At 47.5% G+C, this 24,647-nt stretch overlaps 1 protein-coding gene across 2 annotated transcripts; it reads left to right on the forward strand.

Annotated features, from left to right (window-relative positions):
• Positions 1-929: 929 nt before the first annotated feature.
• On the forward strand, positions 930-22,914 carry NSFL1C (NSFL1 cofactor). 2 transcript variants are annotated; one of them, XM_045981233.1, is made up of 10 exons: positions 930-1,087; positions 3,654-3,751; positions 9,184-9,258; positions 11,146-11,151; positions 11,750-11,915; positions 12,536-12,628; positions 13,668-13,777; positions 14,601-14,738; positions 21,283-21,447; positions 22,507-22,914. In XM_045981233.1, exons 1-10 carry the CDS (start codon positions 983-985, stop codon positions 22,667-22,669), a joined length of 1,119 nt encoding a protein of 372 aa, XP_045837189.1. In that variant the 5' UTR covers positions 930-982; the 3' UTR covers positions 22,670-22,914. The 2 variants fall into 2 exon arrangements, with proteins under 2 accessions (XP_045837189.1, XP_045837190.1); XM_045981234.1 differs by lacking the exon at positions 11,146-11,151.
• The last annotated feature ends 1,733 nt before the right edge of the window (positions 22,915-24,647 follow it).

The following is a 24,647-nucleotide window of genomic DNA, read 5'->3' on the forward strand; positions in this document are numbered from 1 at the left end:
GTGGCCCTTGGGGAAGGGTGACACTTAACATGGCGTCACAGGGTGTGCACAGGCTACCTGATGGAGAGCCCAGGGATGCAGAAAGGCCTCCTTGAAGAGGGAATACCTAAACTGAAGGGAGGGGATGTGCAGAAGCTGACAAAGGGAAGAGGAAGAGAAGAGAGTCCCAGGCAGGATGGCAAGAGACAAGAGGGCAAGGAAGCTGAGGACCTAAATGACGGGATTGGGTCTCAGAAGGTGTCCTTGGAGCAGGAGCCTGAAGAAAGCCGAGGAACACCTTGCCCACTGGTAAAGAAAAAGGGAATTGCCGCCGCTGGCAAGGCTCTGATGCAAATGCACGCTTGGCACCAAGTAGGGAGCAGCAGAGGAATTTAGGGAAGCCTAAGGAAGCCTAGGAGATGAGATGGAGGGGCGGGCGTATTTCACACCGGTCTTGCAGGCCAGGAGATTTTGTCTGCTACGGGGGTTCGTGTTGAGAGCAGAGGAGGGACCTGTTGTTCCAGGTCTATTTTTTACCCTAGAATGCGAGCAAGAGGGCAGGGAATTCCTTTTGCTCTTTACCTGTCCCCATCCCTGGAAGAGCACCAGGTTCTTTGATCGCATTCAGTAAATCTGTGAACAAGGAAGTGAATGGACGAATAAATAAATGAATGAAATGAAGGACTCAGTCAATGAATAATTACGTATCTGACTCCTCCAGAGATCCTTCATCCCACAGGTGCCAGGAAGACCGGCTCCGCCTCTCCACCGCCCGGCTTCCACCCCCGCCCTTAGGCTGCAGATCCGCGCCGTGGCCGCCAGAGGGAGCGCGGAGCCGGGGGAGTTTCCCGCACGGAGGGCTTTGCGTGAGGCACCGCATGGGGCGGGGCCTGCGGGCGGGCGCCTCTCGGCTGGGTCTGGTCGACCGGCGGGCGGAACGCGGCTGCAGGGCTGAGGCTGTGCGGCGGTGGCCGGAGCGGTTCGGGCGGCGCACAGAGCGAAGATGGCGGCGGAGCGACAGGACGCGCTGAGGGAGTTCGTGGCGGTGACTGGGGCCGAAGAGGACCGGGCCCGCTTCTTCCTCGAGTCGGCCGGCTGGGACCTGCAGGTAGCGGCGCTGGGCCGGCTGCGTCGGGCGGCCCGGGGGCTGCGGGAGGCGGGCGTCCGGCGCATCAAGCCCGCGGTGGCCGAAGCGCACAGTCATCCCGCCGGGCTGCGGCCCGACCCAGGCCTCAGGGTCCTGAGGCCGCTTGCCACGCGTCGCCAGCTCGGCTGGGCGTGGGAAAACGCGGGCCGGCCCTGGCCGGGCCCTCCTCTGCTGGGTTTCGGGTCCCCCCTCCGCCTTGTCTGCTCGCGGGGCCAGCGAGACTTTGGGCACTGCCGCGACCCGCGTGGAGAGGGAACCGGGGGGCGTGGCGGCTGCGCCGAGGTTCGGCTGGAGCCAGGCGGGCGGGAATGATCTGGTCCGAGGTGGAGCTGCGCGGGGGAGGAGGTGATGGTTTATTTCCCTTCACGCCGCCTCTGCCGCGGGTTGAGGGAGCACCCCGGCCCAGGCATTGGCCCACGCCCCCTCCTACCTTGTTCCTGGGGGAGACTCCCTCCAGGGTGGTGGCGCAGCCTTGGAGCCTATTCGTCTTTCCTGGTTAAGTCGTCTGTAAAATGGGAGGCTCGTGGAGTTTATCGTTCAATGTACTGGCACGTATTAACGTATTCATTAAATACTTGTTAATTAAGGCATTAACATGAGCTACACGAGGGAGGGATTTTTGTAAATTGTTGAATTTCCTGTGCCCAGAACAGCTCCCGGCTCATAATGGGCACTCAGTAATTAATTGTAGAAAGAATTGTGTAAATGGTCTTGGTCTGCCTGCGTCTTAGGTGGATGACAATGATTAATATTTCTTGATTCCCTACCATGAGCCAGGTGCTATTCTAACTCCTTTACGTGTCTAAAATTACTTAATCTTTGCAATTTGCTGCTGAGGTTTAGGGAGGTTAAGTAACTTGCTCAAGGCATCACTAGCTATAGACTGTAAAAGATAGCCTTAGAACTCAGTTCTGATTCCAGAGCACTGAAGCGCCAAGTGTCAGGCACTTTCCAGGTGATGATTTGTTTAATCCTAACAACAGTGAGGTTAAGAAAACTAGCTCCGCTGTATAGGTGAGCAGTTAGACGCTCAGAAGGCAAGTGATATGTCCCAGATCCCACAGCCAGTAAGTAGTGAGGTTGGGTTGAACTGGGTCTGCTGACTCCACCATTTAAAGATTTTTTTTTTAAGATTTTATTTATTTATTTGACAGAGATCACAAGTAGATGGAGAGGCAGGCAGAGAGAGAGAGGGAAGCAGGCTCCCTGCTGAGCAGAGAGCCCGATGCGGGACTCGATCCCAGAACCCTGAGATCATGACCTGAGCCAAAGGCAGCGGCTTAACCCACTGAGCCACCCAGGCGCCCCTGACTCCACCATTTAAATTGCTTCCGCAGAGCAAAAGAGTTAGGTATAGTGTCATGCCGGTACACACAGCGTGCAGCCCTGTGCAGGGCAGAAATACAAAATGCAGCCACGGCCTGGAAAACCTAGGAGCTCACAGTGTTACACAGTTGCCAGGTCATCAGTCCCAGTCTCCTCACACTACAGGTAGGGAAACTGAGGCTTGTGCATGTGACATGACTTGCCTGCCAGGGCCAGGACTGGAATGTAGGCCCCCCTCGATTTCAGTGCGTGTCCTATGACGCATACTGCCTCCAGCTGACTGGTTATATCCCATGAAGGCATACTCCTGACTGGCTGATTATATCCCACAGGGACTCATTGCCTACTATAAGGCTGGTGATCTTGAGGACAGGAACCATACCTTTTTCATCTCCGTAGACCTCCATGCTCTTTCTTCTTTGTATGAAGTGATTCGTAAATACTTAACTGTTAAGTCAGTGAGAGAACAACCAAACACAAATGGCCAAAAGACTCCCGTATACCTGCTGTATGTAGAGAGATAGGGCATAACTGTGCAGGAATGTTACTGGATCCTCTCATTCATTGCACAGGGTTGGTGGGACAGGTGTCTGCGTTGCATAAATGAGGAAACTGGGCCTTAGTGAGAAAGTAAACAAAGGAATTTGGACCAGTCTCCCTGTTCCTGACTCCTGGCTGTCTCATAAAAGCTGAGAGTAAGGGCCTGAGCAGACTGCCTGGGATGGAACCTGGCTCTAGTCCTTACCAACCGCTTAACTTTGGGAATTTTCTTAATTTCTCCGTGTTTCTGTATCAGCTATAGAATGAGACAGTAACACCAATTACATATGGTTCTTAGAAGATTAAATGAGTTAACACATGTAGAGTTATGTTCAGAACAACGTGGCACATAAATAAATGCTCAATAAATGTACAATGCTTTTACTGGATCACGTTTCCTAGTAAAATGAGAATGAGGAGCGTCTCCATCCTAGCCTGCCTTCTTGCCTTCTATTATTTCCCTTAGTGGATGGAATTTGTTTCAGGTGATAAGAAAAGAGATGCTTGCTATCTTTTTATCTCATTTTCTGTGGTCCCCAGATAGAGACCACCTTCTAAGTGTGAGCCATATCTTCGTGACTTTGCTTTTTTGCACTCAAAGGAAATATATGTTAAATGAAGGCCTATTTAAGAATCCCAAGTTACTACGTCTCTGTTGCAGATCGCCCTAGCGAGCTTTTATGAGGATGGAGGGGACGAAGACATTGTGACCATTTCGCAGGCAACCCCCAGTTCAGTGTCCAGAGGCACAGCCCCCAGGTAAGGGCCAACTTCAATTATTGCTACTTGGGTGTGCTACCAACAGTGATGAGGACCAGACTTAATGGAGACTTAATTTCCTGACTTAATGGAGGATTAATCCTGGGGATACAGACCAGTGGGTTGGAGTAAGAAAGTTAGATTAACTGGTGGATACTAGTTCCTTGCATGACATGTTCCTCTCCTGTAGAGAGAGGCACAGCACACTGCAGTGGAGACTCTTACCTGACTGTCTTTTGCTCTGTGGTTTACGACCCAGTCCTAGGGGGAACCACAGAACCTGCTTTTAAGATGTTTGAGGGTCTTTTATTTATGAATGTGAGGAGTGATCTCTCCGTCTCTAGAAGTTTTTAAGTAGAAACCAAAGGACTTCCTTTCTGGGGGCTATGGATGTAAAAGATTGGACTAGATGACTTTAGAAAGGCTCTTTTGATATTTTAGGATGCCTGTTACCCTGTATAGTCTTAGAGAAAATAAACCTGTGTAACCCACTCTTCCCCAGATTGATTAAGTGAAACAGAGTTAACCTTTATGATCCAATTTACATCCCCTGTCACAGCCACCTAAGGTTCCCATGGCAGATCACTGCTGTGATCTGCAGAGTGAGACAGTGCTGGTCCTCCAGGAGACAGGCAGGGCCTCTTCCTACAAAGGTGTCTGAACTACACCTCCCCTCTGCTCTAGCCTGATTTGTTTTCTACCCTCTGATTTATGTTTTCATCAGAAAAAATTGTTTGCTTTTTAAATCAACCTCAGAATACAGATGGAGTGTTTCTTTGCCAGTGGAGTGTAAATTATGTTTCTCTCCAAGGGCATCCAAGCTTTAAATTATATTTCCGCCCTTTGAAGAAGGAGTACTAACCCCAGATTTTGTTCCTCCCTAACTTCTTTCCCTGTCTCCCATGTCCAGAGAAAAGAGGTAGTTGGCAGTTGATCTTTTAATTATTAATTAGGGACTGACCTACGAGGTATGGGTGATGGCTCATCTGGTTGTTACTACCGGGAACATGATTGTTAGGGAGATGTTCCATCTGATTTCCTGCGTGAGTCTTTAATAGGTACTCCAGGTTACTGTAGGGATATTGGCGTGTTAGACATGAGGGAGCAGGGGGGAGTTGAAATGTAGCCTGATATCATTCACAAGTTTGCACTTCTCTCTGCTAATAGCCTTAAAGCCCTGTCAAGGCAGTGGTTTATTGGAGCATAGGCCTACGAGCCCAACTGCCTACATTCAAATCCCAGCTCTGCTACTTGGGAGCTCTGTGTCCTTGGATGGCTTACTGAACATCTCAGTGCCTCGGTTTTCCTCACCTGGTAAATGGGCAGTGCCTATAACATGAAGGATTAAAAGACTATAACTTACAAAGCATGTAGAACACAGCACATGTTAGCTGTTGCCCTTTCATTGTTATCAGCATTGGTTTTCATCATCCCCATTCTTTTTCTGTGTGTCCCCTGTCTCTTTCCACAATGAATACATAGATAAAAAATAGACCTATAAGTAAAAGAATCGAGGAAATAGAGTTTAGTATTAAGACCAACAGGGACTGAACACATGTGCAGGCCTAAAGGCCTTGCTTTGTTGCTTCGGGTAAGCCTCAGACCTGGTGCTCAGCTTGGGTGAAGCCAAGAAAAACGGAGAGGGAGGACATAGTCTGTTACATCATTATCCTTGCCCGGAAGGAAAAGACGGAGGACATTCTCAGGAGAGGCCACACTTGTACTAGGCCGTCAGAGGATTTGCATTGTGTGACCTGTCTCTGTTGCCACCCGGAGGGACTGGACTGCCACATGCAGGACACCTAGCCTGCCGCCACGCGCCCCACCCCGCCCCTGCTGTCCTCTCCTTGACTGCTATTTCATGTCCTTACTGTTGCTGCAGAGCAGCACTCTGTTAGTGAGGTCCTCCGTTGATTCTAGAATCTGGAATGATGGGAGAAGATTTATAAATGACCTGAAGTTGCGGGCAGAATTTTGTGTGTATATTTTCTTTTCTGGCAAGAAAATACATAGCTTTTATCAGATTTTCCAAGGTCTTTGGAACGTAAAAAAGTTAACCATTGCTAAAAGATAGTCTAAACTCCTCAGTCATTGCAGCTGTCATTTATTGAGCACCTGCCAAGTGCCAGACCCTGGGTTAAACCTTTACATGTACATGTCTTTAGTCCTCACTACAACCCTATGTATGGGTACTGTTACTCTACCCATTTTACAGATGAAGATACTGAAGCTGGATGTCTTCCCATGGTACACAGCTGGTAAAACAGGGATTTAAATGCAGCTCTGTTTCTGTTTCCAGCATTCAGCTCTCAGCCAGAATGATATACTGCCTCCCTTCGTGGACATACAGGGTCCTCCAGAGCTGGCCCTGAACCAGCCATCCTAATCTTACCCCCTTTTCCTTGTGTCTCAGATCTTTAGTCCCACCAGACTTGATTCTGTTGATATCTCAATTTTGCCTCATTTTTGGTTTTCCTGTTTTTGTTTGAGCCTCTCCCCTAACTGGCCATGCCTGCTCTCTTTTCTGTCCAGTTCCCATGGGTCCTTCCAGGTTTAGCTCAGTCCCTACGTTCTCTTTTGAGTGTGTTGTCCCCAACCTATAGGCAGCATGCCATGGTCTTGTTACTCAGAAATCTAGTCACCTATAATTCGTTTGCTTCTTGACCCGTGTCCACATACTACTTGGTGACATCTCTTGTGGGTTGTCTTGAACTCTTCTGATATTAACTTCACTTTTTCTCCCTCAGTAAATTGTAAGTTCCTGGAAGTGGGAGGGCTAGGATTTCAGGAGCACCCACCATCTGCCTGGTTCTGCCAGATACTCTTACCTAGGTTGTTATGCCTCAACAACTTGGGAATTAGGTTGGGTACTGGGTCTTAGAAAGATTGAGGGACTCACAACTGCTGTTATGGCAGATTCAAGCCCAAGTCTGTGTATATAAAGAGCTGCTTCTGCCACATGCTACCCGCCCCTGTCTAGCACCTCCCACCCTGTACCTAGCACAGGGTAGAGCAGGAGGTGGCGGTGAGTTTCTTCCTTTTCTTCCTTCATCCAGCTTAACTGTACTTTCTTAGGATGTCAGGGACTGCCGTTTTCTGATTCTCTAAAACCGTACTATCCAGTGTAGGAACCTATAGCCTCATGTGGCTGTTTAAATTAGTTAAAATTAAATAAAACAAACATTCAGTTATTCATCCTAAGCACATTTCAGAAACTCAGTAGTCACGTGTGACTATGACTTCCATACTGGACAGCACAGGAACAACATTTCCATCACTGTGAAAAATGGATCTGACAAAGGACTTTTGTGCACTTCAGGGTGCCAGGGTACCTGAGAGAGTTTCGATGCTGAAAAAAATTGAAATTTCTGAGACATTTTGCCACTTTGTGGAGGACAAAGGACAAAGTGTTCTAAAATTGGTGATGTCCCCTGATCATCCATGCCATAAGGTAATCTCAGAGCACTACCCTAGAGCAGCTCTCAGATCTGACCATGTGTCAGAATTACTTGGAGAGCTTCTCAAGTGCAGGGTGCTGGGCATTCCTCCCAGAGTTTCTGACTCAGGAGCTCTAAGGCAGGCCTGGGGACTGGCATTTCTCAGTCTCACAGATACTGCTGATGCTCTCGGTCTGAGGACTAGCACTTTGAGAAGCACTTGTAAAGTGCTGCACCAGGCATCAGCGCCCCGACAGCTCACAGAAGCCGGCGGGGTTGGTGCTGGGATTGGTCCCTGTGGCACCTAAGAACACAAAGACTTCGAGAACTCCATTAGCATGCCCCAGATCCCTGGGTGGTCTCGCTCTGGATTAGAACCAGGCATGTGGACACCAGAGTCTGTGTCAGATAGTGTCAGAGTCTGGATGGGAGAACTTCTGGAGAAAGACTCAAATCTGCAGCCAGAACAAGTGGTTTGCTCAAGCACATGTACACATGGTATTTAAAGGTGTTTAACAACAGAGAGAGGGCTTTTTTCCCATGGATGTGAGGCTGAACATCTGTGGAAAACTCCCCCTGGGAAGATGAATGAGTGAAATTAGCCTTTCAGGTCCGGAGTGCACATTTGTCAGTTGGATCCTTTTGAACTGTGTCGCATAGAGATGGAGGAATGCCCAGGTCGTTGCTCTCTGCTAACTCAAGCAGGCAGTGCATTTGTTACATTAATTGGTCTTTGTTCTCTCCTTTCTAGTTGACGGCACCTCAAAGCCTGTTCCGTCCTCTGATTGTCTCCTTGATATAAATCTTTAAGACTGAGCTGCAGCTTTCTCCGTAAAAAATAATTCCCTTGAGCCTTCTCAGTCTAGCCCCTGTAAACCTATATTATCCTCTTCTTCCCCACACCATATTGTAGAGAACTTACTTGTACCTCTAAGAAATACATTTTATAAAATGTGTCTCATGATTTCTGAATTCCTTGAAGACAATCTAAACTAGAAAAAAAGTGACAGTTTAAAACAGTGTCAGAGGAGGAAGGTGATTCTTCATGTCAGAGGTGACTCTTCTGTGCCCTCTCCAGCCCCCCACACAGCTCTGCTTTCTTCCTAAATGCTAATAAAGCCTTGCTCTTGACTGACCTGCAGCAGAAGCAGAGATATCCTCAGCCACATACTCATTTCATTTTCACTTGTTGAGAGCTTGCCCTTCCTGGAATGTGTTACTTTGTGTTTGTGCTGTGCCCTGCTGCTCCCTTACCCCCACCAGCCTCCCGCCCTTTCTCTACCTGACTGACAGTCTACTCATTCTTTGGCACACAGTCCAAATGTTGCATTTTCCTGGGAAAACTTTCTCCATGTTCCCCCATCCACACCCCGTGAAGGACAAGACATTCTGTACCCACATGTGCCATGTGCTTCCCTCTGCCACAACCCATACTGCACAGTATTTAACAGGGGCCATGAGCCTATAGCAACTGAAGAATAAGAGCTGCGTCTGGTCATCTTTATAGACCTAGTGTCCAGTTCAGTATTTAAAAATTAAGTGAAGAGGAGTGGTTGACTGACTCGGTCAGTGGAGCATGTGACTCTTGATCTCAGGATTGTAGGTTCGAGCCCCATGTTGGGTGTGGGGATTATCTAAAAATAATAAAAATCTGTTAAAGAAAAAGTAATAAGAATTAAATGATGAAAATAACTATCCAGTCGTAAGTTTTTAAAGTAGTACACACCCCATACTGTTCCTCTTTCCTCCCTATAGGAGAGCTTAAATGGACTCCATTTTATTTCACAATAGCCCTTTCTAATTTATTTGCAGTCCTGTGTTACCTTGAAGAAAAATTCCACATTATTCTGATAGAAAGGTTAGCCCTCTTTCATGTAGATCCTCTTCTACCCCACCAAAAAAATTAAACCCCTGTGTCCTCAACTCCTTAGCAGCTGATAATGGGGCTACTTTTAACTCTTCCCGGTATCTTTTTGCTCCTTTCTGTGTCTCCAGCGATAATAGGGTGACATCCTTCAGAGACCTCATTCATGACCAAGACGAGGAGGAGGAGGAGGAAGAGGGCCAGAGGTGAGTCTTTGCTGGGGGGTGCAGAGTCCACTGGAATGTCCTTGATAATGTGTAAGCCATCTAGAAGGACCTAGAAGGATAATGTGCTCAGTTATCATTAGCCATTACTACTGTGGGCTAGTCTGGGTGGGTTATATTCTAGAAACAGTCTCCTAGTCCCTCTAGCTTAGAAGTCATCCCTTTCCCCTGTTACTATTTTTTTCTTTTGGGTTATTCTGGGTTTTTCTTTTTTTAATTATTAAAATAAGATGTATTTGTTGAAGAGTATTGGGGAAGGGAAACAAATCAATAAGAAGGAAAAAAGTTATTCATAATACCTGGTCTTCCAGTGGTCACCAGGTATCGGTTATTTTGGGTGTATATCTTTCCAGGTTTTTTTTTTCAGGTTTTTCTTTTTAATTGAAAAGGCAATATATCACATAATAACAATTAAAGGCTTATCAGTGTGTATTCCCCTAATGCAAACACATACATACTATTTGTCTGTTTTTAACCATTAGGAATGCTATAATAAAAAAAGTGTCCATTGTGGAAGATGGAATAGTGTACTAAGAAAATGTAACAGTCATACACCCTTTAGTAACTAGAGTTAATGTTTTGGCATATTTCTATTCAGTCTTTGCTCTGTATATAAATGTACTTTGTTTGGTATTATATTTTACATGGTGATAGTCAAATAATTTTGTTTCTTGTTTTTGTTGGATTAATGCTATTTATTCAGTATTTCTCTGTACCATTGAGATTCATTAGTGTTTTCAACAACTACAGTAATAATTCATCATATGGGCTGTCCAGCATTTAAGTTTTTGATTTTTTTTTTTACCACTGTAAATGTCATTGTTGTGAACATCTCTGTGTATTAATCTTTGGTTACATTTCAGATAATTTTCTTAGGGTAGTTTCTAGAAATGAAAGTGCAGGTTGAGGGAATGAATATTTTTAATCACTTGATCACAGGCTCTTAGTTCAAAAGCCAAGGCTTTGAGATTGCATTATAAAGACTTTCAGTCCGCTGAGCAGAAAGAACTTCATCTGCAGCCTCATTTCACAGCTTTGAGTTCCCCACGGGCCCTGCCTCGGTCTGTCAGACGTTCTTAAAGATCATTATAGTAACCCTTATGGAAATTTAATTATCTCATGACGGTCACTCTTTGGGAAGTGGGCTGAGAAATTACATGTGTTCTGTTCTCTGTTTTCATCCATATAGTGACCTTTACACTGCCTCACAGCCTTCTTTTTAGATACATTCAAGGTTCAGAGTTTTACATTCCTTGAGTGAAAGGCAATGCCATCAAGTATGTGAATGCCCAACTTCTAAATGGCCGCTGCCTCCTTTTCCTGTCCTGTCACATCCTCCAGGTGATGACCTTCCTTTATTTCACATCCTGATTACATCCTCAGCCCCTCAGCATTTCAGACCTGATGACATTGGTGCTGTCGTCCTTGTCAAGGCCTGTGGCTTGCCTTGCATTCAGTGGGGAATGTCAGGAAATAGAAAGCTGGGACTAATTTTATAGGTTCTCAGCTCTCCCCACTGGGAGACACACTGTTGACCTAGCAGTGAATAGGAGCGGCAAGCAGGTGGCTAGCCAGGCTACATGAGTACTGGTTTTTAGAACCAGATTAAAAACTGCTAGCTTCATCTCAAGCCACGTTTGGCCCATTGCAGAGCCTGGTGTGGGTATCTTGGGGCTTGTATTTGGCTTTCCCTGACCTTCTTCAGTACCCTTTTCTCAGTGCCCCAGAGGGTGTCACCAGAATAGCGAGGTGAGGTGAAGCTTGGGTGAGCTCTCGGTGTTGTATCACACCACCTTACATGTGTGCATTACTCTGTGCTTGTTCTTTTGCATACATCTGCTGATTTGAACCTCATGGCCCTGACTTAAGGAGCAGGTAGGTAGGGCATGTGGTCCTTTCCTCCCATTTCAGAGATAAGGAAAATGAGATACAGGGCAATGCACTGGTTCACCCAGGGTCACTTAGTGGCAGAGCCAACACCGGAGCCTAGCTGCTCGTGCTAACCACACCGCTGCCTCTGTTAACCTAGAGCTGCTAGTGGTAGCTGCTTCTGCCTGTGACCATAGCTGCTGTCTCCTAGAGAGGTGCTGGCCACCGGATGGATAATTCCCATTTGGGACTATTTTTGGACCTGGCATATTGTCATGCATGCCTGGAATGCCTTCCCTGGTTTCTTCACCTGATAAAATGTATCCTCATCCTCAGGACTCAGCCCAGAAGATATTCTAGGAAGCCGTGATTATCCTCCCCAGCTCAGTGCTCCAGAGCACCCCTTACTGACCTGCATTGCTGTTCACACTGCATTATGCCTGCCTGCCTACTTAACCTGTTTCCCCAACTAGACAGTAAATTCCTTAAAGATGGACGTTGCACCCTTTAATTCAGTGTGCCTAGCACTTAGCCCAGAGCCTGACAGCTGCTCTATTCATGTTTTCCAAGTGTGTTTAGTGTTAGACATGTATTTTCTGCACAGGTTTTATGCTGGGGGCTCAGAAAGAAGTGGACAGCAGATTGTCGGCCCTCCCAGGAAGAAAAGTCCCAACGAGCTGGTGGATGATCTCTTTAAAGGTGCCAAGGAACATGGAGCTGTAGCTGTGGAGCGAGTGACCAAGAGCCCTGGAGAAACCAGTAAACCAAGAGTGAGCATAAGGGTTGTTGTCTGTGGCCATAGGCCTCTGGTTTTGGGGGCTGGGGGAAGCCCTTTCTCACCCCAGTAGTGACTGAATTTGTTTTGTTTTGTCTTTCACTGCTCACTTTGCTCTTACATGTGCAAGAGGAGTGTAGTTTCTCTCACCTTTTAACATGAAATCAAGATTTGAGGCAGTTTTCAAATCTCGGCCTGTGGGCTAGAACAGGTCCTATATACATGTTTTATTTGGCCAACTTGATTTACTCAGTGTTTTACCTTTTTTGTTTTAATTAAATTAGTAGCACCTGTGTTACATAAATTCTAGATTTCTGTTGTCTTTGGAAAAGTCAGAAAGTCTTCGGTATTATCTTGCACCCAGATTCCTGCATGACCATAATTAACTAGAGCTTAGTAGCAGCTCTTCCCTTTAGCCAAGCAGTGCCTCCCCCGCCCCCCTCCACCAATGCTGGTCACGTCATTCGTCTACCGTACTGCCTGGCCCTATGGCCCTGAGTTCAGTACCAGAGCAAGTACACCTAGTAGGTAAGAAGCTTGAGGTATGTCATTGTATCTGAGTGACCCATCACCATTACCCCTCTCCTCAAGTGTTTATGAACTTCTTTTCTGTAGCCATTTGCAGGGGGTGGCTATCGCCTGGGGGCAGCACCGGAGGAAGAGTCTGCCTACGTGGCAGGAGAAAGGAGGCGGCATTCCGGACAGGATGTGAGTGCATTTACGTTCTTTGGGAAGCTCATAGACTGTTCTGCCATTTTTCAGAGGCAGTTGGTCACACATTATTTGTATCAGCAGCCTCTGAAAGGGAAGAGGCAGTGCCGTTACTGTGGTCCTTGAATGGAGAGGGTTATCTGACGGGCAGGGGCACTCGTGAGAAGGGGTGAGCAGAGGAGATGGATGAATGAAGCCATTTCCTGAGCATTCTGTGAACCTTGGGCAGAGGGATCATGATTCTGGGGTTTTCTGGTGGTGTGGATATGGCTAAAGAACTTCGGCTTCAGTCCACCCAAGGAGGCCTAGAACACAACTTTGAAAAAATTTTCCTTACTACTGTTCAGTCCTTTTCTCTCTGTTTAGAGTCCCCTCTCCAATAAGTGTCTCATACTATATCAGTAATTGTGAGATTTGTGAATTTAATATTGTGCCGTAAACAGATGTTTGGCCTTGTGATCATTAGTTTCTATAATGTATTTGTTTTAATCATTTTTGGGTTTTATTCCAAAATAAAGTCAAGCAAGAGGAAAATAAAAACCGTACGCACCTGAGGCAGCAGCTGCTAATATGTTGGTCTGTAGCCTTGACCCTTTACTGTGAATATGTATGGGGAATTAACAGAGATTATAGATAGCCTTTGTAATAACTGCAAAATAGTCCCATGAGTAAATTTGCCGCGGCAGTTGAGTTGAGCACAAGCTACAGGCCAAGCACACTGGCAACCCTACGGGTAAGCCACAGCTTTGACTTAGTCAATTGCTCAGAGCCACTTAGCTAGTGAGTGCAAAATTGAGATGCAGACCCAGGTCTGCTTAAATCAAAGTCCATGCTCTTAATCTGTTCCATATCACCTTCTTTTAAGTTAATACTTGGTGGTTAATTGGATTTTCTCATGCATGCGTGTGTGTGCCGTGTCTGTCTGTGTTTTGATAATGACACAGGAAAACAGTAAGAACCTGCTAATTGCAGGGTCGCATTGGTATGCTTATCAGTTTCCTGAGGGTGTATGACTGCTTACCTTCTTTTGTCACAGGTTCATGTAGTATTGAAGCTCTGGAAGAGTGGGTTCAGCCTGGACAATGGTGAACTCAGAAGCTACCAAGACCCATCCAATGCCCAGTTTCTGGAGTCTATCCGCAGAGGGTGAGAAGAGAAGCCCTCCTCTGGGTTCCATGTCAGTGAGTGGAATGGGAGATGGAAAAGAAGCGGCTGATCAAAATGTTTATTATTTCAGAAGTAAAAGGAAATAGATAGATTTATTTATTTATTTATTTTAGAGTGGGGCAGTGCATTGGGGAGGGACAGTGAGACAGAGAGAATCTCAGGCAGACTCTGCACTGAGCACAAAGCCTGAGGTGGGGCTCGATCCCGTGACCCTGAGATCACGACCCAAGCTGCAGCCAAGAGTTGGATGATTATCTGGCTAGGCCACCCTGGCGGCCCTCCCCCGATATTTAAAAAATTTTATTTATTTTGAGAGAACGCACGTGTGTGCAAATGTGAGCATGGGGAGGGGCAGAGGGAGAGAGAACCTTAAGCAGGTTCACACTCAGTGTGGAGCCCAATGAAGGGTTGGTTCTCAGGACCCTGAGATCATGATCTGAGCCAAAATCAAGAGTTGGACTCTCAACTGACTGAGCCACCCAGGTGCCCCAAACAGTAAAAAAAAAATTTAAGATTTAACAGGGTTAAAATACAGATTTACAGATCTAAAACCTTGAGTGTCTGTTTTTCCCTTCTGGGCCTGGGACAGAACCAAGTGACCAAATAAGATAGAGGTCTCAGTTGTGACTTTGAGCAAGCGAGAGACACGTGGGAGGCAGACAATAGCCACTGAAGTAGCCGCTCCCTGTGGGGACCCAGCGACTTTCACATTTGGAACTATGATGTTTCTCCTCCCTTTGCACCCATCACTGCCATTCCCATGCGCTCCCTGTGGACCCCAGCATTGCCTTTTCTCCTGCAGGGAGGTGCCAGCAGAGCTGCGGAGGTTAGCTCATGGTGGGCAGGTGAATTTGGACATGGAAGACCATCGGGATGAGGATTTTGTGAAGCCCAAGGGAGCCTTCAAAGCCTTCACTGGAGAGGGTCAGAAACTGGGCAGGTAAGAGCAGCACAGGCAGAAGCGGGACATGCTGGTCGCTCACTCTCCCCGCCCCTACAGACCCTGCATCTCACTCACTTGACATGTAGCTCTTCACCGTTAAGATCATTGTACATTTCATTTGTATGGGAGGAAGTGTGTGGAGACTGTGGGCGTTGGTGTTAAAAGACCTGAGTTTAAAATCTCTTCTTCAGTTTCTAGCCATATGAGCTTCGACTGTATAATCTCAGTTTGCCCAAGTATGAAATGGGACTGATGAGAGTCCTTACCTCCTTAGTGACTGAGGAGCCCAGAGCGCTGCCCTACAGTGAGCAGTCAGTTAGTAAGCAGGAAGGGCAGTACGTTGCTGCTTTGATTCAGTAATCTAGCATGTTCACAGCAGTAGTGACCTACTTCATGGCTTTTGGCTGAAACAGACACATGTTTTCTTGGGTCACCGGAAATGGGGGTTTGGAGGGATGAGAAATCCTGGACTCTCCCACCCAGCCAACGTTACAACAGCTTTGTTCAAGATCCAAGGAAGCTCAGGGACATTATTGCCCTGTGCAGGTGGCTGCTCCACCATTGTGGCGGCCCTTATCTCTCCTTTGCCCCTGCCTGACACTGTCACTTCCTGTGACTTTTTCAGCCTTATGTCCTCTGCCACTGCCTTCATCTTGCATTCAGACCCCTGATAGGATCTGATTGGTCGAAATCACTGTTGCCTTTGATAGGTAGAGTTCTCCCACCAGATCTTGGCCAACTCATACTCGGGCAGCCTTCCCTCAGAGTCCCATTCACCTCTGTCCATGGAGTCACTTGATCAGTGTTCTTCAGAGAGAGCTGTGCCCAGAAGAGGCACTTGGAATAGTGAGCCTCCCTGCTAGTATTAGAGCATTATTTTACAGAAGGAGTGCTGAGATTCTTGGACTCTAAGGGTTATCCTTGAAGGCATGACTGGTATGTGGTGGAACCAGGATTGGAACCCAGGCCTTCTGACTAGCATTTCTTCCCACACCTGTACAGTGAGCACCCTCTCTGATCTAGACCTGACAGCTCTTGAGCTAGGCACTGCTCATGCTCACCTCATCACCATCTGTAGGGATTGGAGTGTGGTCTGCCAGCAGCTGTGCCCTTTGAGCCTCAGCTGGGCCCTCCTGGACTCCCCTGCCTCCCTGTTGGGGAGCTAAAGTGATAGCTCAGGACTTTACAGACCAATGGGCTAATCTCCCAAGACCAAAATAGGAAGTCTACCTCTTGCTCTCATTTGGTCCACCACGTTGGGCCTGTGGATTAGTCCCAAGACAGCTGTCCTCGGAGTGGTCCTGTCTGTGGCTTCCCTGCCAGCTGTGGTAAACTTTGTAGAGCACTAGATAATTCTTTTTTAATTATTAAAATAAAATATATTTATCTTTTAAGAAATAATAGGAAATAGAGATCAAGAATAATCTAATACCCATATATATCCAGTTAGTATCATTCTAGTTCTGTATGTGTGGGTGTGTATGTGTGTAAATTGGGAATGCTGTTTTATCACTCGTTGTTTTGCTTAATGAAACTAATATGGCTACCTACGCCAGTAAATGTATTTCTGCAATCTTATTTCTAATGCTAACATAACTTTCGATCTTAAGGATGTGCTATAGTTTAACCAGTCCCTGCTGTGAACCATTTAGGCAGTTGCCAGTATTAAGAACCACATTGCAATGAATATCTCTGATTAAATCTTTGTATACCCTCTAATCATGGGCTAGAAGTAAAATTGCTGGCTCAAAAGGTCTTCATATTTTTAAGATGTGTCAAATTGTCCTCCAGAAAGGATGTATCCGTTTTTGCCCACCAGCTATTGTAAGGAGGGACCCAGAACACCGTACAGTTGGGCTTGTTTGGCTTCATGATATTGATGGGAAGTGCTACTACTGGAAAGTCTATATTATTGGTGCAAGACTCCACATCTCAAAAAATTTTTAGAAATTTTTTTTTAAGATTTTATTTACTTGAAGGAGAGAGAAAGAGCATGAGCAGGGTGAGGGTCAAAGGGAGAAGCAGACTCCCTACTGAGCAGAGAGCCCAATATAGGACTCCATCCCAGGACTCTGAGGACCTGAGCTGAATGCAGATTACTAAGCCACCCAGGTGCCCCTCCAAAATTAAAATGTCTCTTTTAGCAAGAGGGGAATAAATAATTTTATTAGTGTGGAGGATGAATCCAACAAGTTGAGACAGATTTTGATAATCAGGTGTTTGACAGAGCTTGATTTTGTCTAAATAAATATTCTTTGCCAGTGCCACTTTCATTTTATTTCAGTTTGGCTTTCTATGAAAAATGAGCAAAAGACTTGTTTTATACAGCTAAGTGAGGTTTTGTAAGCTAAGTAAGGTTTTGTTATCTTGTCAACTAAAATGATCAAGAGCCAAAAGTAAGAAAATGTTCTCAGGTTTGCCTAAAAAATCAGTCAGTCAGGGCGCCTGGGTGGCTCAGTGGGTTAAAGCCTCTGCCTTCGGCTCAGGTCATGATCTCAGGGTCCTGGGATCGAGCCCCGCATCGGGCTCTCTGCTCCACAGGGAGCCTGCTTCCTCCTCTCTCTCTGCCTGCCTCTCTGCCTACTTGTGATCTCTCTCTCTCTGTCAAATAAATAAATAAAATCTTAAAAAAAAAAAAAAATCAGTCAGTCAGAGCTCCTGGGTGGCTCAGTGGATTGAGCCTCTGCCCTCAGCTCAGGTTATGATCTCAGGGTCCTGGGATCGAGTCCTGCGTCGGGCTCTCTGCTCCACAGGGAGCCTGCTTCCTCCTCTCTCTCTCTCTCTCTCTCTGTCTCTCTCTCTGTCTCTCTCTCTGCCTGCCTGTGATCTCTCTCTCTCAAATTAAAAAAAAAAAAAATCAGTCCTGGGTTTTTTCTCCAGTTATCTGAATGAATAACTTGTTCTCAGTTCAAAAACTTGAGAAAACTCTTAAAGTTGTATTAAACTTCATTGTTTTAGGTTTTACGTCTGTTTGTTTGGATGGGAACTAATCTGAAGATCCAGGAAAGACTGCCTCTGTTTGATTATGAATAGCAAACACCAAGAACACCCTGGGAGGGTGTGGGTTTGCTGCTACCCGGATTGGGTTTTGGCTGCTCACCATTCTTTCTGCAGTGGTCATTTTGTAAAGAGAGGGCAAGGTGTCAGCGCTTATAATTGTGACAACAAAGCACCTTAGTGTCCAGTTAATTCCTGACTACAAAGGAAATGAGCAATTGGGTGATTCAGGCTCTCGATCTGGGTGAGGCACTGTTGCCCTGTGAGTTGTATGGTATTTGCAGGGAGATAGTAAAGAAACTTCCGGATGTCTGATCTGACCATTCCTGTCCCTGGGTGAAGTGCCTTCTTTGCCTCAAATGACCCAGCCGCTCCTTGAGAGGTATGACTCAAGTGCCAGCAGTTCTCCAGAAACACCAGACCCAAGGCTTCATTCCCTTGAACCAATGCATGTGGCTATCGTATACAACTAGAGCAGTTTGGACCTACTACTTTTTGAGTGTCTTGCTACAAATAAGAACCATAAGATCTGGTATGGAGGTTCCTCCTACTCCAGTCCTCACCCTCCTTGCGGGCTGTGTAGGTTGGGAGTGCCCCTTAGGTGACCTTCAGTTACAACTCATGGCCAGGCAGTAGCATCTCCAGCTGATTTGGGTCCAGAATGTAGACAAATATAAGTGGGGCAGGACCTTGAGGAATGGTAGTAATCAGCTTTTAGAGTGTTTTTCTGCTGTTAGCAAAGCACTAGAGTAAGCATTTCATATGTGTTACCCCCTTTAATCCTGTCTCAATCCATAGGCTACAGATGAAGACTCTGAGCCTTGCAGAGGTCAGGTCACACCCAAGGTCACACTGCTGGTTAGTGCAGAGATGGCTTCCCTCCAGTCTCTGCTCTTACCTCCCGTGCTGTATTGCATCTGAGATGTTCTTACATAGACATAGGTCTTTGTTTGTGTTTCTAGTCTATGCTGGATACAGTGCATTATTTTTAGCTGTTATCTCAACCAGAAATTTCATTTAACTCCCATGTTATTGATGAGCAAACTGTCTTGGGACAGTGTTCCAGAAGTCCAGGTCTAGGTCTGCCTGACTCCAAGGCTTGGTGGGAGAGTATGGCAGGTGTTAGAGCACAGGACAAGAGCCAGGCAGCTTGACTTCTGTCCTAGCTTCACCTCGAAATAACTCTGGGACCTGGTGTACATTGCTTAATCCCATTGTGCCTCAGTTTCCTCACCTAAAAAGTAATGATGAATTCCTACCTCATACACCACTGAGGATTAAAAGAACTGCTGTGCATGAAATACTCCGCCTCGGCCCAGCTTGCTGATGGCCGGTCCTGTGCTGTTCCTCCAGCATCACGTTGACTCTCCTTCATGGGAACGGCTGCCATGTAGTGGACTGCCTGCCCTAAGAGGTATGGAGGTGGGATAGGGATAGTATTCCCCTTTTACAGAAAAGGAAATGGAGAAGCCCAGATGTTCACTAATTGCTGAGGGTCCCCTAGCTCATGAGCGAGAGGTGTATCAGATTCTCTGGGAGCAGGGGACAGGTTTGAGAAAGCAATTTTAATGTAGGTATTTGTTTCTTAAAGTAAGCCATAGAATGTGAAGCTTGACCAAGTCCTGGCTGGTAGGAACACACAGAATGTAGAGAGAGAAAGCTTGTTTGTTACATAAGTTTTTAAAAGTTGAAAAACTGCCCTACAGCATGCATTTCTATTTTCCCACCCATGAAATGGAGACCGTACTGTCGCAGAGGACAGTTGTGATGAGTCATGAGGCTGTGGCTATCAAACCCCCCACCAAAGACAGCACGTTCACAAAGTGAACACCATTTCCATTTCCCTGCGTTCCCACCCTTGCCCGTACAGATACTCTGGGCTTTCTTGGAATAGCCTCTCTCATTATAGGCCTGACTGAAGTTGTGAGAGTTCCCTTTCTGGCAGGCAGTAGCTTCACTGAGTACCTGTTCTGTCCTTGGAAGTGTTACACGAACAGTTGACGGACAGGCCACCTACAGTCTAATTAGACAGTTGACTTAATGCCCATGGAATTCCCGAGCAAAACAGAGTCAGTCTTAGGCATTTACAGGGGTAATGTTGAACTTCGTGAGCATCTCTTGAAGTCTGGGGTGTTGTGGTTTCTCTGTATGCCCTGGCTCACATTTGAGTCCCACATGCAAAGCATGTGGTGGTCAAGTAAGTTTGCCTTAACTGCACAGTCTCTCAAGACGTTTAATATGCAAGTGGCTTCGGATGCTGCCAGTTTGTTTTGTGGCATTTCTATAACCTTCCTGGGTGATGGAGGGACTGGATCTCAGAAAACACACTTGGGAAAGCACTTTCTGTTGGATTTGCTATGGGTACCATTTTAAGCTTGTAAAGATCAGGGCGAAAGGAGAGGTTTAAAAACTGATGTCTTAGGAAAGCAAGCAAGCGAACATCTCATGGCCTTTTCTCTGCATGGGTCTGGGCTAGGCTGTCTGCTAAGAGAAAGGCTGGGAAATGAGATGCACAGGTGTTTACAGAAGAGAAGTGAAACCACCCAGCAGTTCTCAAGAATTGGAAGGTGTTTTCTTTTGTTTTTAAGATTTTGTTTGAGAATGAACATGCACACTAGCAGAGAGGAACAGAGGGAGAGGGACAAGCAGACTCCACACTGAGCACAGAGCCCATCGTGGGGCTCAGTCCCACAACCCTGAGGTCATGACCTGAGCAGAAATCAGGAATTAGGACACTGAACTGATTGAGCCACTCAGGCACCCCAAGAGTTATATATGTCATTTTGTATATGTCTGTGCTGTATGTAATTGTCCCTTTTATCCCTAACAAAAACAGAGTAAGGCACATAGCCTTAACCCTTGTTCAAGATCCTCGTTACTACCCTTGTTGAAACTAAGGGAGTTTGAGTAACTTGCCCAGCACCACATAGCTAATGGGTGAATTCAGACCCCGGTCCATCTGATCTAAGATCTGAGCTCTAAACACTGCAGCAGATACCACGTCCTGTTCATAATGTGTAACTAATCCCTATGGTGTGGGGTACTTGGTTGGCCTGTGGGAAATCTCTGCCCCTTTCTGATAGTTGACACAGGAGAATAAATGTGCACACGAGTAAGGTTGTACTAGGGAATGCAGGCCAGAAAATTCTGTGACAGAGAAGGAGTCTGGACTGGTCGCTACATCCCAGCAGTCACCTGCCAGGCTGTGTCAGGCCCCCTCTCTCGTTGAGGCTCAAACTCAGCCCGGTCTGGTCCTGCTGTGGGCTATCTTGCATACTGCTTTGAGGACGCCAAGGAAGAAGGGGTTGAGTCACTTGCCCCAGTTACTCAGGAGTGAGGAAGATAGCAGCGACTCGGGGCTTGAGCGAGTCCTGCTGGGCCTGTAGGTAGGTTCCACGAGGGCAGGACACCGTCGCTCCCTGTGGTGGCAGCAGCAAGCCTAGTCCCAGATACAGCGAGTGCTCAGGCCAACTCCAAGGCAGGATTGCTTCCTCCAGGGGCCTTGTTTCTGTGTGCAGCCTGACATTAACTCCTCTTTCCTCAGCACGGCCCCCCAGGTGTTGAATACCAGCTCTCCAGCCCAACAGGCAGAAAATGAAGCCAAAGCCAGCTCTTCCGTCTCAATCGACGAGTCACAGCCCACCACAAACATCCAAATACGGCTCGCCGACGGCGGGAGGCTGGTGCAGAAGTTCAACCACAGTCACAGGTGCCTTGTGCCGTCTGGCCTTGCTTATCCTGGGAGGGCCCCCTGAACACCAGCAGGCGCTCCATGCCACCCTGAAGGCGATAGTGGAATGGGAAAGTCTGCAGGTCAAAAGCCTTTGGTTCTAGTCCCTGCTCTTACATTGTGGCCAGTAACTGCTTACTTTCCTGCTGTGGGTCTCATTCCTCGCCTGTAAAATTAGGGGATTGGAATTCTCAGGGTATTTTTAGCACCCACAGCATTTGTTCACAGAAGATTTCATGGTAAAGCCCAAGTATAGAAGAATAAAAACTACTGTGGTTGATGGGGGGAGGGGAGAGCACAGGGTCTCCATCCCCTCCAATTGGCTTCTTCTACCCACCCACCTCCAGGGGATCTCTGAAAACCACTGGGCTGTCAAAGTCTCTTCTAGATATGCCCTTTGAGAATACTAGAATACCTGCTCTACTGTTTCAGATCACCTGGGCTTGATTAAAGCAAACTGTGCCAACCCTGTTTTAAAGATGGGGAAACCGAGGCACAGAGAGATTGAAGAGATTAGCAGGGAAGGACTGTTAATAGTATTATAGGTATTTGGCAACTCCTTTTTCTGGAATAGTCCTATCTGAATTTCATTAGCCGTAGGCCCACTAAATCGGAAGCACATGTGGGGCCCGGGGAATGGTTTGACAGTCCTTGCGTGCTGACAGGGGTCTCATGTGGGCTAAGTTGTGACACGAGTGTGATTAGGATTACAGGAGGTAGGTCAGGAAGAGGAGCCTCTAGGAGGAGGGACCCGAATGTGGGCTGGAAGCCGGGCATGATGAAAATCTAGGAGGAGGAAGATAGAGAACCTAAGGGAAGAAGGGTGGTATCAAAGTAGGCAGGGATCACAGTGAGGCAGTCGGTGTTTATCCCAAGAGACGGGGAGCAACCATGAAGGTTTTAAGCAAGGGAGTGACATGATCTGATGTGCTTCCGAGTGAGTGTTTTGGCTGCCCTGTGGAGAAGGATGGCCGGGGGTTGTGGACAGCAGAGAAGGGCTCTGCTCACCCACCTCCCCACTCACCCCCGCTCCACCAGGATCAGCGACATCCGACTCTTCATTGTGGACGCCCGGCCGGCCATGGCTGCCACCAGCTTTGTCCTCATGACTACCTTCCCAAACAAAGAGCTGGCTGACGAGAGCCAGACCCTGAAGGAAGCCAACCTCCTTAACGCCGTCATCGTGCAGCGGTTAACATAGCCGCCCACCTGGCTGGCAGCCTCATCTCCCTCCTGCGTCCTCCACGGCCAGCTGCCCCGCGGGGACCACCCTTCCCGCCCCCCTCCCGCACACCCAGCAGTCCAGTGCCACGTCTCCTCCGTAGCTCTGGGTTCTTAGATCTCGGTTGGACATTTGTTTTCTCCTTAGTTGCATTTCCTGGGTTTTTGTGAACGATCAATGGACTTTAAAGAAAAAAATAAAAATAACCAAAAAAATTGAAGGAATATCACCAGCATGTTGTACGGAACCTCTCCCACTGAAGCTGCCTTTGATTGCTTTAAAATCACATTAATTTCCAGGGTGTGTGGGGAGGAGCCTCCCTTCCATGATTGCTGCTTAAAAATGGCTTGTGGCCCACAACTGCATCCGCTAGCATCCACCCACCGTCCCTGAGATGACTAGTGGAGGGTTCCCCTCTGTTGGGAAGGGAGTCCGGCACTTGAAGAAAGAGGCTTTGTAGCCACTTGCTCCCACGAGAACAAACTTCTTGAGTGGATCAAGCTGGGCAGCAGCAGGAGTGCCTGAAGTGTGAGGTCAGATCTAGATGCCCACGAGCCCTTCAGGTGAAAATAAATACTTCCCTGTGCTCTTTTCACTCAAATCCTGGGAAATTCGAGCTCCCTGGACCTGGGCCAGTTGGGATTTTGTTGCCCTCCACCTGCCCCAGCCCTTTCCTCCCCTGTCTGGGCTACTCGCACCCTGACTCTCTCAGCCATTCTGCCATTGCCTTATTTATTCCACGTGCATAGATCTGTACCTGGGAGACAAGATAGGGTGTTTTCTCATTGGGAAGCAGTTCTGCCAACCCATGTGAGTGCAGAGTAGAGCTCTCGGCCTAGGAGAGGGAATCTGAATGTCCCTGTGCTCTCCTCTCACGGCGCAGGGCAAATCAGATGGTGACGAAGGAACGCCTTCCCTGTGCCATGAGCCCCTTCCACTGTGTGAGCATTTGCAAGAGGCTCCTGCTGAGTCCGTTTCGAGGGCGAGTGCAGTGTCCTAGCTCTAGTGTGCAGGTCCTGCGCGCAGTTCTCTGCCCTGCCGCCCTCCGACTGTCACAGCACAGGCACGAGCTCCCCCTGATAAAGGCCGCCTCCCAGCAGCATGCTTCCTGTGCGGGTTTGGCAGAGGAGGATCACAGGGGTCTCAGATGGAAGTCCTTCCACCGCCCTAATAGCCGAACCACATACTGAATCAGCACTGACTCAGAGTCTCCTGGTTTTGAATCATAACGTGCCTCAGCCCCCTTCCCAGGCACTCCTCACCACACACTTGCTCTTTCCTGCTTCACCCCGGTGGCGAGACAGGAAGACAGCTTCCCAACCCCAGAGCTAGGGAAGGGTTTGGGGTTTCCGCCGGTACCCATCCTGAGACGGGGATGTGGCATGGCGTTTCTGATCCCAAACTGGCAGGGGCTTGCCAGGGCAGCAAGGTCCTCAGCACATCTGGCAGGCAGAGGTGACCGCGGAAACGAAATGTGGGTCTGGAAAAACTTTGTAAATTGTTGTCACCTTGACCATTAAAAACCAGAACGAGGACAGCAGAGTTTTGTACTTTTTAATGGTTTACTCTGAAGGAGTATAATAACAGTAGCTACTGCAACGCAAACCCTAAAGCCCAGGTCATGGCTGGTAAGTGATGAGGTGCTGTCTGCCTGCCTCCAGAGCTTGCACCCGTAACCTCTATGCCCTGGGTCTGTGTACACTCCATCCCCCAACCCCTGGCCCTGTTCACATACACTCTGCTTACGTTCATTCTGCATTAATTAGTACGTACCCAGAGAGATCATAAAAACACCACTTAGAACCTGCATCATCTAGAAGAACTTACAAAGGGCTTTTCAGATTCCCACCTCTTCTGGGGAAGTAGGTAAGGCAGCAGGTCTGATTGTCGTCAGCCAGGGCAGTTCAGACAGAGCGGGTGTCTAGCCCAAGGTCAGAGGGATTGCCAGCCACCGAGC

This window comes from Meles meles, chromosome 16, assembly GCF_922984935.1.
Source record: "Meles meles chromosome 16, mMelMel3.1 paternal haplotype, whole genome shotgun sequence".
NCBI classification, from domain to species: domain Eukaryota; kingdom Metazoa; phylum Chordata; class Mammalia; order Carnivora; family Mustelidae; genus Meles; species Meles meles.

Coding starts and splice junctions, on each gene's coding strand:
- NSFL1C (XM_045981233.1), top strand. CDS start 983: ATGGCGGCGGAGCGACAGGACGCGCTGAGGGAGTTCGTGGCGGTGACT. Junction 1,088..3,653: donor CGGCCGGCTGGGACCTGCAG/GTAGCGGCGCTG, acceptor TCTCTGTTGCAG/ATCGCCCTAGCGAGCTTTTA. Junction 21,448..22,506: donor AAGTTCAACCACAGTCACAG/GTGCCTTGTGCC, acceptor CCGCTCCACCAG/GATCAGCGACATCCGACTCT.